Source organism: Palaemon carinicauda, chromosome 38 (assembly GCF_036898095.1).
Source record: "Palaemon carinicauda isolate YSFRI2023 chromosome 38, ASM3689809v2, whole genome shotgun sequence".
Classification (NCBI taxonomy): domain Eukaryota; kingdom Metazoa; phylum Arthropoda; class Malacostraca; order Decapoda; family Palaemonidae; genus Palaemon; species Palaemon carinicauda.
Window position 1 is genome coordinate 49,772,769 of NC_090762.1, and position 14,612 is coordinate 49,787,380.

A 14,612-nucleotide genomic window follows, 5' to 3' on the forward strand; every position below is an offset into this window, starting at 1 on the left:
CCTTATTGGTAACTTCTCTGCTTGGTGATCGCCAGACGGGGTTTCGAGTCCCGCTCTAACTTGTTAGTTCCTTTGGTCGCTGCAACCAAACCATCTTTGTGAACTAAGGATGGGGGGTTGTTGGGGAGCTTATATGCCTACCTGCTGAGTCATCAGCAGCCATTGCCTCCTCTCCCTGGTCCTATCTTGGGTGGAGAGGGGCTTGGGCCCTGATCATATGATATATGTTCAGTCTCTAGGGCATCGGCCTGCTTGCTAGGGCAATGTCACTATCCCTTGCCTCTGCCATTCATGAGTAGCCTTTAAACCCTAAACGTTAAACTAGATATTCAGTCTCAAGTTGTTATTATCTTACTACTTGGTGTATTGCCGCATCTATCAAGTATAACAATTTCGTTATTATACTCTGAGAACCTCTGGAGAACATTACAACAGTTCTGAAAGACAGGTTGCCACATATTATTGGACAAAGGAATTCTTGAGGAAATGCACCCTATCACACCGTAACTACGTGTCGTGTTCATGTTTGTGTCCCCATCCACCATCTGTGCCATCCATCCATACAGTAGCTGTTTCGTTACTCACTGCGCAGTAAGAATGTGACAGGGTGCATTTCCTCAGAGTGAGGTGTGCTAGGAATTCTTGTCTAACTGTACATCCAGTCTGTAGGTTATATTATGGTACTATTGCAACTTGCAGAACTGCAATACATCTGGATTGTTAGTTGTAAGTCGCAAGTGTATGATAATGAAGCATTCATGCAAATACCCTGAAAGGGTTATGGTGGCCCTGATTGATGAACGCCAGACTGCGATTGATGAACGCCAGACTGCGGTTCGAGCCCCGCTCAAACTCGTTAGTTCCTTTGGTGGCTGCAACCTCACCATACTTGTTAGCTAAGGATCGGGGGTTAGGGGAGCATATAGGTCCATCTGATGAATCATCAGCAGCCATTGCCTGGCCCTCCTTGGTCCTAGCTTGGGTGGAGAGGGGGCTTGGCAGTTGATCATATGTCAGTCTCTAAGACATTATCCTGCTTAATAGGGCAATGTCACTGTCCCTTTCCTCTGTCATTCATGAGGGGCCTTTAAACCCAGTGAGTCTGGAGATTTCATTATCGTGATCTGGTAGTATTGGAGTCATCAGCTAATCTGATTTCTTAAGGTATTATTGCATTATACCGTAATAGAACCTTCGGACTAGAATGCAGATATATGAGGTACTCTAAAATATAACATCTGTTGGTCCATCAACCGATTATATCTAACCTCCAAGTACACCAGAGAGTCTAAAAGGTACTATTTTCAAAAGTTCAAACTTGCAGCAATTGTTTTCATGTTGAACAAGATGACACAAATCTCTTTTTATGGTTTATTTATGAAAGACTTATTTTAATGTTGTTACTGCTCTTAAAATGCGTTATCTTCATCGTTCATTACTTCTCTTGTAATCTATTTATTTCCTTCCCTCCCTGGGCTATTTTACCTAGTTGGAGCCCTTGGGCATATAGCATCCTGCTTTTCCAAATGAGGTTGTAGCTTATCGAGTAATAATAATAATAATAATAATAATAATAATAATAATAATAATAATAATAATAATGCCCTCGCTGTTGTCTTTCCCGTAGGTGTCTCTGTTATGCGGTGATCCGAATACCCTCTGTAATGACTCTGAAATGGGCGCAGCCGTGGAGGGGGCAGCAAGAGCTCTATGGGCGTGCAGCGTTTCAAGGGCAGGCCGGAATGCCCTCTTGAGGGCGGGAGGTCTGGAGCTAATGGGACGGCTTCTCTGTATCCAGAAGACTTCGCTACTTATACCTGTGGTCGGGGTCATTCATCAGTGCTTAACAGAGGTGACTAAAAAAATTTCTTTTTCATTAGAATTTTTATTACTGAAAGATACACAAAGTTTATTTTGTCTTTTGTTAGGTCAGATATATAACATCTTGATCTTTTAGGAAGAGATAGCTCTTCGACAGTTATTAATTTATTTTTCTTATCACTTCATAAATTACGACATTATTTCTGCCTTTTTTTAGGTGAGATAAATAACTCTTTGGTCTTTTAGGAAAAGGAGACTTATCTACAGACTTTTTAGTTGTTATTAATCTATTTTTCTTTCACTTTATAATTCACGATTTATCAAGATTTATATTTAAATTAAAGAATATCATTACATTTCAGAGATGATTAATTAGAAATAGTAATTTAAATAATTTCTCTTTCAACCTGATTCTCGTTTTTTCTTCCAGTACATAAAATTCTCTATTTACTTTATAGCAAATGCTTTTTGAAGCTCGGTATGAGGCAGATAAGTGAGTTTTTCCGTTGCTTATGACCTTATCTTTTGGAACGTATGCTTTTGTAAAGATTTATCATTTACTTTAATATATTTGTGTCATCCTTTAGTCGGCTTCATCCTTTTCATTCATAGAAGGACAATCTACTGTATCAAATTTTCTTTGCCAATTGATAGCATCTTAGGAATCATTCAGAGCTAAGTTCCTCTAATGTTAAAGCTACTTCTAACAAAAGCTAAACCCAAATAGGAATTGAATTCCTGGCTTATTCATTTCCAGACTGCTTTTCGCGAGCGCGTGGAGCAAGCAGGATATACTTCTTCACTTGTCAAACTGCTCCATTCTCCATCAAAACAACTCCAGGTTCTAGCTACGAAGGCTATTGCAAGAGTAAGACCAATGGATAATTGATATTATCTTGAATATCATCTTTTAGATTTCATTGTACTGTGGATAAAAGTTTCACACTAGGATAGACCTTGCTAGGATATGTTTTAGAATTAAGTCTTCAAAACATTTACTTCCATTTCCTCTTGTATTTCATTACATCGTGGGGGTTTGGTCGAGTCGAGATTGCCAACTTGACTGTAGTGGATCATCTTTTGGGCACGAGCTAAAACAACAGCCAACCTTCTACTATTTTGTCACATGCTACTTACTGTGAATCTTTTAATCATCATATTTCAAAAACTCACAATGGACTGGGAAAATCGAAGCTAAGGATTTTACGAGACCAAAATTTTCCATCTATACTATGAGATTTTAAATTTTTCGAAATTAAAAAGCACCATTGATACTATTTAGAGCTAGGTTATGTGAATGTGTATTTTTACGTATCAGTAGTTGTTAGTTCACTTTCCTATTCATATATTTCCCTGATTGTATGACCTTAGATATTCTAATCTAAATATTACTATAAGGCTCAATATTCCAGTATTTTCATTCCTGAAAATCCTCTGGAAACTCTGTCATAATGGTCATAATTACAGTGGTGTTGTTATTTCGATTAAGAAGGATATTGTTGCTCGGTATTTTGCTGCAGGAGAACCTTCTAGAGGTCAAAGTATTTCCAAAGGCTAACTCTACTTTCCACAGTGCTCTGTACTGGAAACTACCAGTAACCGTCTGGTGAAAGAAGGCGGCTTGGAAGTTTTGGTAAACCTCTTGAAACAGGAGGCTGAACCGTTCACCAGAGCCATCATCGAAAGGGACCCAGCTTTCGCCAGGGACACCGGCCTGATTAATGATGCCCCTGGCGGTGGGGTAAACGTGTCTAGAAAGGTAATTCAAATGGATTTTTCGTGAAAATCTCACCTGAAGAAAAGACAAAGGTGTTAATAGGCTGGTGGTGAGATTGGAAAAAAAAAATAACCCTGTTAAGATAAATAACGTGATGCTGAATACTAGTGGTATGAGAGTAATAGTCCAAAAAGTTAAGGATCTACTTGTTAGACATTACGATACGTATCTGCTGCAGAGTTGGGTTAGGCTAGACTAGGCTAAGCTAGGATTGGCTACGTTAGGCTAGACTAGGCTAAGCTAGGTTAGGCTAGGTTAGGTTAAGGTAGGTCAGATGAGGCGTGCTGCAGTAATTGCTACTCCCATAAAGGTGTCCAAATCATTCTATTGATTCAAAATATTTCATCTCTGCAGGCATCAATGATGCCGGATGCTGGTGCCGCAAGCCAGGTTCAGGAACAGGTTTCAAAAGACAACGGAGAAAATGGAGAACCTCCGGAAGGGCAAGACCAGGACGAAGACACTGACGGTAAGGTGTCATTATCCTAGGGAGAGATAGTTCAAAATCCTCCCGTAAACCTTAGTTCTTTCTCAATTGAATCTTATTATTCCTTAATCAGATGTTTGGATGTTGGTCTTCCTCATGACATGCATTACCTTCGATGTCTGTCTGATACAAAATGTGTATATAAACAAATTTCTAGATATTTATTTCCGAAACGGCCTATTTATCTGTATTATTTCTATTACCTTGGAATTACAAATATTGCATTCGCATGTTTGGAATTATTGCGCTATTTCAAATCTTAATATATTAATCAGCTATTGTATTGTGAAACCTAGGGAGTGTTTAAAATCAAGCATATTCATTTTGCAACGCAATTTCCCTCATATGAAGGCTTACGTTCACATCGACTTTGTCGAAATTTTTGTTTGTTTTGATAGCTTGATAGCCATTTCAGTATCACTTTGGCGTTTCAGAATGACAACCAGTTTTGATCCCAAACTTGAATAAAGATTGAAATGGATTTTATATAAGGTTTTTTTTTGCTTTTCAAACATAATCCGTAACGAACTTGTAAGAAATAAGAAAAGACATCTGGAGTATTTCGAGAGATGAGGTGCTTTGAAATTTTTGTTTGTTCCGTTTTTGAGTAAATTTAAGCCGTCTTTTTTTATACTGCAATGAAATAAAATCTGTTTTAGATCAAATCATGTTTAACGATGAAAAACTCTGATACCTCATAAATCTTATTTAGCAGGGAATTGAAAGCTAACATGATTTATTTATGGAATGTATTTAACATATCCAAACCAATTGATTTTTTTGTAAATTAACCTTTCTTATTTATGTTGCTTTTATTTTCTCCTGAGAGAGAAATGGGTGCTGGAAGGCAGAAAAGGGTTAACAGAGTAATGGAAGACCTACGGTATGCTGATAGGAAGATACTAATACCTTCAAACTCATATTTTATTCCTCAGTGTATTTCTTACTTGTCCCTTATGTGCTGTTGAGTGACTATCAATTTATGAGCAATTTGTAAAGCAAAAGACAACATGATAGATTTAAAATTCTCAACAGTTAATGTAACTTTGACTCAAAATTTTTTTATTGCATTTTATTCACAGAGGACAAAAAAAAATTATGGAATGTTTATGGAAATCACATTGTTATTATTAAATACTGTAGCAAAACAATAATGTATTTAGATGGTACTATTATACATTTGGATTTCTTGTCATCAAATATGTACTGTATATAATACCTAAAGTGAACTTCTTGCCTAGTCTGGAAAGGGGAAAACATCGAAAACTTTACCATGTCTTGGTACACAATTAGTACAGTAGTCCCTATATAGATAATAGTTTGATTCACTTCATTTCACCGTGATAATAGATATATAATCAATTTAACATAATTAGAAATTTTCCCCAAGTAATCTCTCCCCATAGCAAGTGACAGGAGGTAGAGGTATTGTTCTGGATTTGCAATGCTTGCTTACCAGAAATGCATGAAATATCACACGAGGTTGGGCTCAAGATAAATAGAAGAAAGACAGAGATGATGAGAACTGAATATGCAATGAAAGATGAACTGCTATGGGAAGGAGAAAGGATTAATGTTGAATAGTTTTACAGTTAGTCTTCATCCAACAATTAGATTCATTGTACATATAAGCCGCAAGTGTACTCTGATATATTTTGTTACCAACGTTTGGAATCTTAACCGTAAGTTTTGAACAGATAAATATATTGGAAAGCTTTAGGTGAATTCCAAATCTCATTACCAATAACATTGCCAAGGCACTCATTTTCTCCCACTTAATGGTCTCGGCATTCTCCCAGAGGAAGAAGAATGCCATTGTACTTGCATGTCAGATAACATCTTCCTTGGATACTTCTGGCTGCAACTGGGTGTAGCCAAAAATCTGGTATTGGCCGTCACTCTTATGGTCTTTTTCTGGCATGACTCGGTTCACTGGCAGATAGACATTATGCCGTTGCTCCTCTGTTCTGGTAAGAGGTACTCAGATGTCTTGCGCACGCCAGCAATGTGGGTTACTATTAAAGTATCATAATTACCTATACTCTATTTTATAATCATTATTGTTTTGTTTTGAAGTTAGCTGTGAGAAGGCGGAGGCAAATCATGATGCTTGTGGACGAAGCATGTTAAGGACTTTTGGCTGCTCCTGGTCACTTCCCTAGGGGAATAAGACTTGATTAACCCAGTCCCCCATCTTTCTTAAGGTCATCAGAGCTGTTAGATCTAAATTATGGAGATAAATTTTAGCCTTATCACATTTCATATGGATGGGGGAGGGTAGGAGTGGGAGAGGGAGTTATAGACTGTGCTTGTATTGAGCATAGTTTTATGATAGATACCAAAATATTTCTCTTAAATTTTATTGTTATAGGTCTTTTATCTTCTTAATTTTTTATGATTTTGTAAATTCATACGAAATTCAGCTTAATTTAAGAATTTGATGATACAAATGATAATGATAGAATGCATTTTAATTGCATAGGCAGGGACTACTGTACATTTCTAAATCAGGGACCAGAATAATTTCATATGAGTTTGGAAATTCCATCCCTCAGAGACAAAACTTGACCAGGCTTTGAAATGATTAGACTGTACCCTACAAAACAACAGCACACATGTCCTACAACCTGACAGAATAGCTCATACCAGTAACTTGCGGAAGGATTTTAAAAGCATTAACACTTACCCGTATACCATAACATGAAAAAGGATCGCAGAACCATTAGAACATTCCGAGACCTGGTTAAGGTCTAGAAAAACTAACTCTTGTTGTTTATGACAAATTGTTTTGAGAGTATACTAAATACTCATTGACGAATTAAAGTATTTTAACAACGTCAGTTATGCAATGAATTTTTGTAACATTAAGAAATCAATTTTATAATATAAAGGATCCAAACAGTAAGCTAATTCAAAGATAAAATTCTTTAAAACTGATGTTTCCTGTAAAGTTGGAAGTGAAATTAGCGATTTTAGATTTCATAGGTCGATCGTAAAGCATATTTAAGTATTATACTTCCACAAACATGAATTATCTAAACCCATTAGCTTGTTCCTCTTACGTTGATTCCTTTGACGCCCCCATTATGACACCTTTCCATGACCCTAGAGGGAGACGATATGGTACAGAAGGAGGCAGAACCAAATCTACAGCTACAACAGAAGGAGACGAAGGGGATACGAGAACCAGCACCTGCAGAAACACCAGACAAGGAGGCTTTGGCTCATTCTAAGCCTGATGCTCCCCAACCCCCCTGTCAGCCACAGTGATCTTATAACCTTCTATTATGGGTTACAATTGTATATATTTATATACATATACACATAGAAAGAGGAGTAACAAGTTATATTCACTTATTTACTTATTCTTGTTTGTACAAAAACAAAGCATCATTTAATGCTATCAGTAATTCTTAAAGAAGTACACTTAATAACTTGTGATTCCTTTGTTCTATCAGTTTGTACTCTTAACTGATATTGCTTTCAGCCTCAATTTTTCCAGACTGCTTGTAACACTTGTGTAACCGTGTAACACCTGTATTGACACAATTAGTTACTTTGCCTCCCAAAATGTGTATTTATTGTTCTCTCTGTGCCCATGCTTACTGGCTGCCTACATCAGTAATAGCCTACAAATCAATTTCATCTGGGAGGAAAGACACTTTGTAGTTCCTGATAAACAAATGGTCGTCTTAATTAATGTCAGTCACTCGTACCATGGGAAAAATTCCAAAAATGACCATTTGTTCATCAGGAAGCCTCCTTGTGCATAATTGATTTGTACCACGTTCCATCTCGTTGTACATCCCAGCAGCTGCTTGTTGCGAACAGCAACGGCTGTTTGTACTGAAGCAGATTGGGACTGGACAGTTTCCTGTAGTGATTATTTATATATGAGGAGTTTCTATGCTATGCACATGATATCCATTTATGTCCATTTATATGTGTGTGTTTGTAGCCTATCCTTGTACTTCCACTTCTTTCATGTTTGCCCCGTCTCCCAATGTGTCGTTGCATTCTGAACTTATATTTACATGGAAAAACTGGATCTAGCTTTCTGTTGTGTCTTGAGATTCGTTTGTTACTTGAGAGGATTGACTGAATGTATCACCCTTTAGCTAATGTGATTTGAGACGTTGAATATAAATGCATCTGTTGTACAATATAAACATCCTTCAAACAAGATATGACTCCAACAGCTTATACTGTTTAGAATTTACACAAGGTCAGAAAAAAGACACCTATCATCTGATTTGCTTATAGGTTTTGTATTGTACATGAGTGTGCATTTTTTCATATGAAATCTCATGTTACATCACTACTACATGTTTTTTATACCACAGTAGTAAATTACATTAAACATTTTGGCATATTTTTGTAGCTTTTGTAAAAAAAGCATTTTTTTTTAAATGTAAGATTTTGTAGTTGTATTTTTGTGCTTTTTGCATCTTGAGCATAATTTGTATTTTTGTAAGTAAAAGCAAGATTTTTCTCATGATATCTTTGTAGTAAAAGTAAAAAGTTATCATTTTCAGTAGATAGGAACATTACTATTACTGACCTCCATTGTAGTTTTATGTACAAAGATAGCTTAATATCATCTTTCAATCATCCCAAGGACTTTTGAAAATGCTTGACTCCTCATAATCTCATATAGAATTAGAAATGCCAATCTATAAGATTAACTGTACAACATAGTTGTCAGTCTCCAAACTTAATCAAGTAATAATACAGGGGTGAACTTGACTCTGTGATTTAGGGACAAATGGTAAGAATTCTAAACTGAAACATTTTAGATTGTAATAATCTGAATTTGATTGTCATAGAATCAACTATTTTAGAATTAGAGTAAGAATAGCTTAGAAGTGCATAGAAATAAATTTGGGTAGTGAAATAGTTATTGTTAGAATTCGCAAGCTAGATTGCAGGGTTAGGAGCTTGTAAAGATCTATGATATATCAAAAAGAAGTCTTATAATCATTAAAACTAAAAATGGATATATATACTAAAACAGACTTTTAAAACAGCTCTTGGACATATGAGACAAAAACTCAATAATTAACTTGTCATCTGTGATACTGATAGGGGTTTCATTATTCTTTAACTGTTTCAAACCATTTGACACTGGTCTCTGGAAATATACTGACTTTTTCTTGACTATTCTATCTCTAAATACATAACAATATACATATCTTCCGATTGACATGGTGTTTATCTATCTCATCTTAATCTTCCCTTTTTTGTTGGGATGAACGTTACTATGTTTAGAGATATTGAAAACATTCTACATAAAACATACCTTACACATAAGACAAGTTGTTAACCTATGATTCAAAGAAGTAGTCATGGTGTGACCAGTAGGTCAAAACAGCCAAACAATATAAGGTCTTAATTTTATTAAAATATTTTCATGATCGGACCTTACGGAAACAGCTGGCGGTGGTGAGGGTACCACTGTAGGAGACAGCGAGCTTCTAGAAGCAGTATCCGAAGCTATTTGGCACGTATCGATGGTGCCTGAGCACGTGACAGCTCTGAAGGATCTTACAACTGTCCCTATTCTCGTGGCTCTTCTTCATCATGATGACGAGAAGGTAAAGAACACGATAGACGTAAGAATCTTGTTTTCCTGCGTTGAGGTTTTATTTGATTAGAGGATTTATTCAATAATTTCATAAACTTGTTTGGAATGTCAATGCCAATTTGAATTTGTGCCTCTTAAGGAATGTGTTCAACTTTTCAATGAAATTTTATTGGCCTAATGACTGGTAGTCAGTCTTGGTTCCTTTGTCTATGGTTGTGATCTCTGGAATATGACAGTGAAAATAACTTTAGTATTTTCAGAGTTTTAGTATATTTATCACAATGAACTCTTTCAGGTACTGACAAATGTTGTAGGTGCCTTAGGAGAGGCTTCTTGTGACCAAGAGTGTTGCATGATCCTTTTAAGAGGAGGAGGAGTGACCACTCTCATACAGCTTTTGAGAAGGACCTCTGACAAGCTCCTCTTGAATGTTACTCGAGCTCTAGGATCCTGTGCCGCAGATAATGATGCATTAGATGCGCTTCTTCAGCAAGATGGTCTAAGGCTCCTTTGGTCTCATTTGAAGAATCCCAACTGTCGAGTGCAAGCCTCTGCAGCTAATGCCATCTGCACTTGTCTTCAGCGAGAGACGGTAAGAGAAGGCAAAGTTTTAAAACTAAGATTACCACTTGTGATACTTGGGCGTAATCATGCCAAAAGTAATGAAATGATCATCCTCATTTTCCTTCCATGGAAAGTGAATCCAATACTTTTAAATTCTTAAACTATATCATTTCAGGAGGAGCTAGCAGAAGTTGTAAGAAGTCTTGTTGGAGGAATAGAGTTATTGGTGTCACTGCTAGAAAGTGATAGTGAGGCCGTACTATCAGCCGTCTGTGCTGCCATTGCAAAGATTGCTCAAGACCCTCAAAATCTGGCCATCATGACTGATTATGGTGCAGTGACTTCACTCTCCAAGCTGGCCGTTAGGGTAGGCTGGCAACATGTAGTACCATAAAGGAAGTTATTTACTTATTTTTGGGGAAAAGGGCTTTCACTGTAGGTAAGGTGTGGAGAAAGAACAAACAGGTTTATTGGGTATACAGTAAAATTCACAAGAAAACTTTAACTTAAGAAGACTAGAGCCTGAGTAATTCTAAGGCGTGATATCCTTCAAAAGGGCTTTAGGTAAGTCTTTTGTCACCTTTCCTTATCCTCTTGTTACCAGTTTCTGTATAGAATGCATGATGAACTGCAACTGTGAAGAAAGTAAATTGAATTTTAACTCTAGTGGAGCTCACAGTAGTTTTACCAACTCATGAGAATGTTTAAGCAGAGCAAATCTTATTACCCATGACCAGTACATCAACAGTATGTAAGAAATAGTTACCTAAAGTAAGGTACAAAGGATATAGCATAATAAGAAAATTTTCTACCCTCATTTCAATGGGTCTTTCATCTGCTGAACCAATGATGACTGTCTTAGTAATTCTTCTAATAGTATAATAGCATTCAACGATTTTATATTCTACTTCAAGGCATCCAAGAAATACAGTTTCATTTGATTTTTTTGGGCTCAGGCCATGTCGTCCTGATGGAAGGTTCCTTTAAGTAGCTTCCTAGGGTATATTTGACTACAGTGATATTCCCAGAGAATTTTACCTTAAGGTCTCCAGAATTCTAACTCCTGGCGTGAATATCCCTAACTTTTCCTTTTAGGGATATCGCATAATATCAGGAGGACGTATTCTTGACACGCCACATAGCTATATTCACCCCGAATAGCGTTTACACTTCGAGGGCAAGAAAACGAAGGGGAGCCGTTAATAAGGTACCGCTCCTCTGTTACTGTTTTGAGTATCTAGGTGACGTCATCATCGCCGCCATCTTTATTCCTTTACTCGAAGCTCTATTGCTCGGTGATTTTCCTGGTCCTCTCTCGCTATTTTTGGAATTTTTGGATTTATCATGCAATATCCAACCTCTTCTGCCTCTGAAAAGTTGAGTATTTGATCTTTACATCGTATAAATGTAAGCTCTTGCCTTTTTATAATATGAATTAAGGTTAAATTAACGTATGCAAGAGCTGTTGCCTAAGCCGGAGGCGTCATGGGTGCTGTCATTCGTAACGCATGAGTCATTTAGTTAGCTAGAGTGACCTTCCCGGTATTAATAGCATTAAATAATATTAGCTATTTAGCCTTCATTGCTAGGAATTCTTTATATTATGCCGATAGTATTCATATTAGTTTCGGCGATTTAGGTAGCCGAACCTTGTATACACTAGGCTTCTTAGCCTAGGCATTCAGTTTATAGTACTTTCATGCATGATATAATAGACTTTCCCCGTGTTACAATTTAATGAAGCTTTAGGCAAATTTTATACATGTAAGATATATTGATTGCATAATATCTTCCTCTTCCAAGATAGTATACGAGAGAGTTTCGGTGATTTAGGTAATCGATTCTCACTGCCACTAGGCTACTAGCCTAGTGGCTTTAGTATACTTTCATACATGTTCCCCGATTGCCCTCGTGTATCATTTTATGGATTCAGGCAGAGATAGATATCTCCTAGAATTATTATAAGGCAATGCTTGTCTCCTACAGAGATTTAAGGGCAATCCCTCCTTCCCTCTGAGTTTAGCCTAGGCTATAACCCTAGTGAGTCGTGCCTCGAGTTGTAATTCAGGCAGGACTAGGCTATGGTTTTCTGTCCCTTCCCTGTAACCGCAAAGGCACGTTTTTGGATTTTGGTCAGAACCTCAGAGTATTTAGTCTGGTGCCAGCAGCTGGTTGGCAGGGCGAATAACTTTCTCCTGCTGGACTGAGCTGCCGGCATAGGAGGCTAGACATCCCTAGACCACACCTGAAGGCTTTATATGACATTGATACCTTCTCCCTGTGGTCTAGCTGATTAGTCCTGTGCTGGCGGACCCTAGGCTGAGGAATAGACATTCTTCTGCCGCCTAGGTGACACAGGCACTAGAACTCTGTTTCTCTATTGTTTAAGGATGGCGGCGAGAGTGCTGCCGGCACCTTTACTGTATTAGCCAACCCTAGGCTGGAGAACAGAATTCTCCTGCCGCCTGGGATGGCTTCAATACTGGAACAGAGTCTATCTAAGGTGTGGTAGGACCGGCAACCCTGCCGGCTCCTTCCACATCCCATAGGACCCTCACCCCTCCCCACTCTGTCTTTTAGTGATGGCCTAGCCATCACAAACCTTTGGCCGTCGTCCTACAATCGCGCCGGTTGCCGGCAGGTTGTTGGGCTGGCTTGGGCTTCTATCTGTAGTGGCATAGTCAGTCAGCTCTTCCTTACGGACGTAATGTTCCGGGAGAGTTGGGCCGGCTGGGCCGGCTGCCGGCAGAAGATCCCTTTGCTGTAGAGTGTTCTTCAGTCCTCTCTTGGACTGCCATTCACAAACCTGTGGCCGGCAGAGACCGGCAATAGTTGTGGATGGGTGGAAGCCTGAATAATACATTCTCCGCTTCCATTTGAACCCTCATTCTGGAAGAAGGCAGTAAGGCATAGCTCTTACACTATCCTTCACTCCACGCTTTCTCGCTCTCTATTGGCTAGTGCCGCTGGGTTTTTAATCTACCGGCAGCTGCACTCTAGCCAGCAATGCACTGACTAGACTCATGGGCCGGTAACTCAAGAGTCGTCGGCACATCTGACTTGGCAGGCAAAGAGCCGGCCAAGTTCAGATTGCAGGCCACTACACTGACTGGCAGATTGAGGGCTGGCCTAGTAGGCCGACAGCCGACGACCTGCCAGCAGCCGGCAAGCTGCCGACAGCCGGGAGGGCTGCTGACCGCCATATATATATCTAGTTTGCCGTCTGGCCTAGTGTGCCGACAGCTGGCAATCCGCCGGCTGTTTTCCGGAAGCTGGCGCGCTGCCGGCCACCACCACAGCCGAAAATACGTCGACTGAACTGTACCCTGGTGCTAGCCTTGCCGGCAACATCCCGGCTAGAACTACAATATATGTCTATACAGTAGCCAGTATACTGTATTTGCAATATAGATCATACTGCAAACAGAAAACTACAGTATATATTATACAGTAGCTTAATTTTTCCAACATAATCTGTGTTGTCATGCACAGCCTATTGTTGAGACCATATAATATAAGGAAAGGAAGTTCTTTCCATACACTAATAAATGATCAGTGATAACGATCCTCAATCTTAAATCATCTGGAAGCTAGAATTAAGTTACACTTAATTATCCTCACAGGATGGAAATCTTCCGATGGGCTTTCCAAAATAGAATGACCCTTGGTTTTAATTTTGAGGGAGGTCACAGCAATTGGCTGGGCAGGAAACACATGTATGTGGCTTTCCTATTTCATTTCTAGCTTATCTATCCTAAGCTATATGCAAAACAAAAATATTAATTATAATATTTGTATAGTTTATCCAGTGAGATGAACCACTGTTTACTCATTTTATTTTCCTCTCTTTACAGGAAAACTACCCTAAGTGTAAGAGCGTCTTCTGCAACTTGCGGAGCAAGAGCTTCTGCGGCCATGAGGTGTGCAGGACGCATTCACGCTGTTCCATTACCAAGGGACCTCTGAAGTATTGGGACCCCCAGGTATGTAATATCTGCAAAGCCTTGGTTACTGAGGCTTTTGAATACCCCAAGTCAGCGGAGTCAAGGGACGCAGCAAGGGAGACGCTGCGCAGATGGGTCCGTGGCTTCCAAAAGAACGCCATGGGGCCTTACCTTCTAAATGAAAGGATGCGGGCCTATCTTTTCCCTAAAGCATCTAAGGATGCTGTCATACCACAGCCTCGCCTAGAGATCCCTTGTGTCCAGATATCCATGGAGTCGGATGTCTCGGATGCGATGAAGGACATCCAGCTAGATGACAGGATGTCAGAGGTGTCAGAAGACACTGAGAAGGACCTTCTTGCAAGAGGTCAAGAAGAGGAGTCGACTTTGGCTCCTGATACCAAGGAGGATGAAGTCGAAACGGTTTCGGTTTCG

The 14,612-nt window shown here is 38.9% G+C and overlaps 1 protein-coding gene across 1 annotated transcript in view; it reads left to right on the forward strand.

Annotated features, from left to right (window-relative positions):
* gudu (Armadillo repeat-containing protein gudu) overlaps positions 1-14,612 on the forward strand; it is a 59,564-nt gene that overhangs the window by 30,277 nt on the left and 14,675 nt on the right. The window contains exons 7-13 of the mRNA XM_068362220.1: positions 1,628-1,852; positions 2,579-2,689; positions 3,395-3,580; positions 3,953-4,067; positions 9,519-9,679; positions 9,965-10,261; positions 10,409-10,600. Coding sequence (XP_068218321.1) covers positions 1,628-1,852; positions 2,579-2,689; positions 3,395-3,580; positions 3,953-4,067; positions 9,519-9,679; positions 9,965-10,261; positions 10,409-10,600 — 1,287 coding nt within the window. The remainder of the gene's footprint in view (positions 1-1,627; positions 1,853-2,578; positions 2,690-3,394; positions 3,581-3,952; positions 4,068-9,518; positions 9,680-9,964; positions 10,262-10,408; positions 10,601-14,612) is intronic.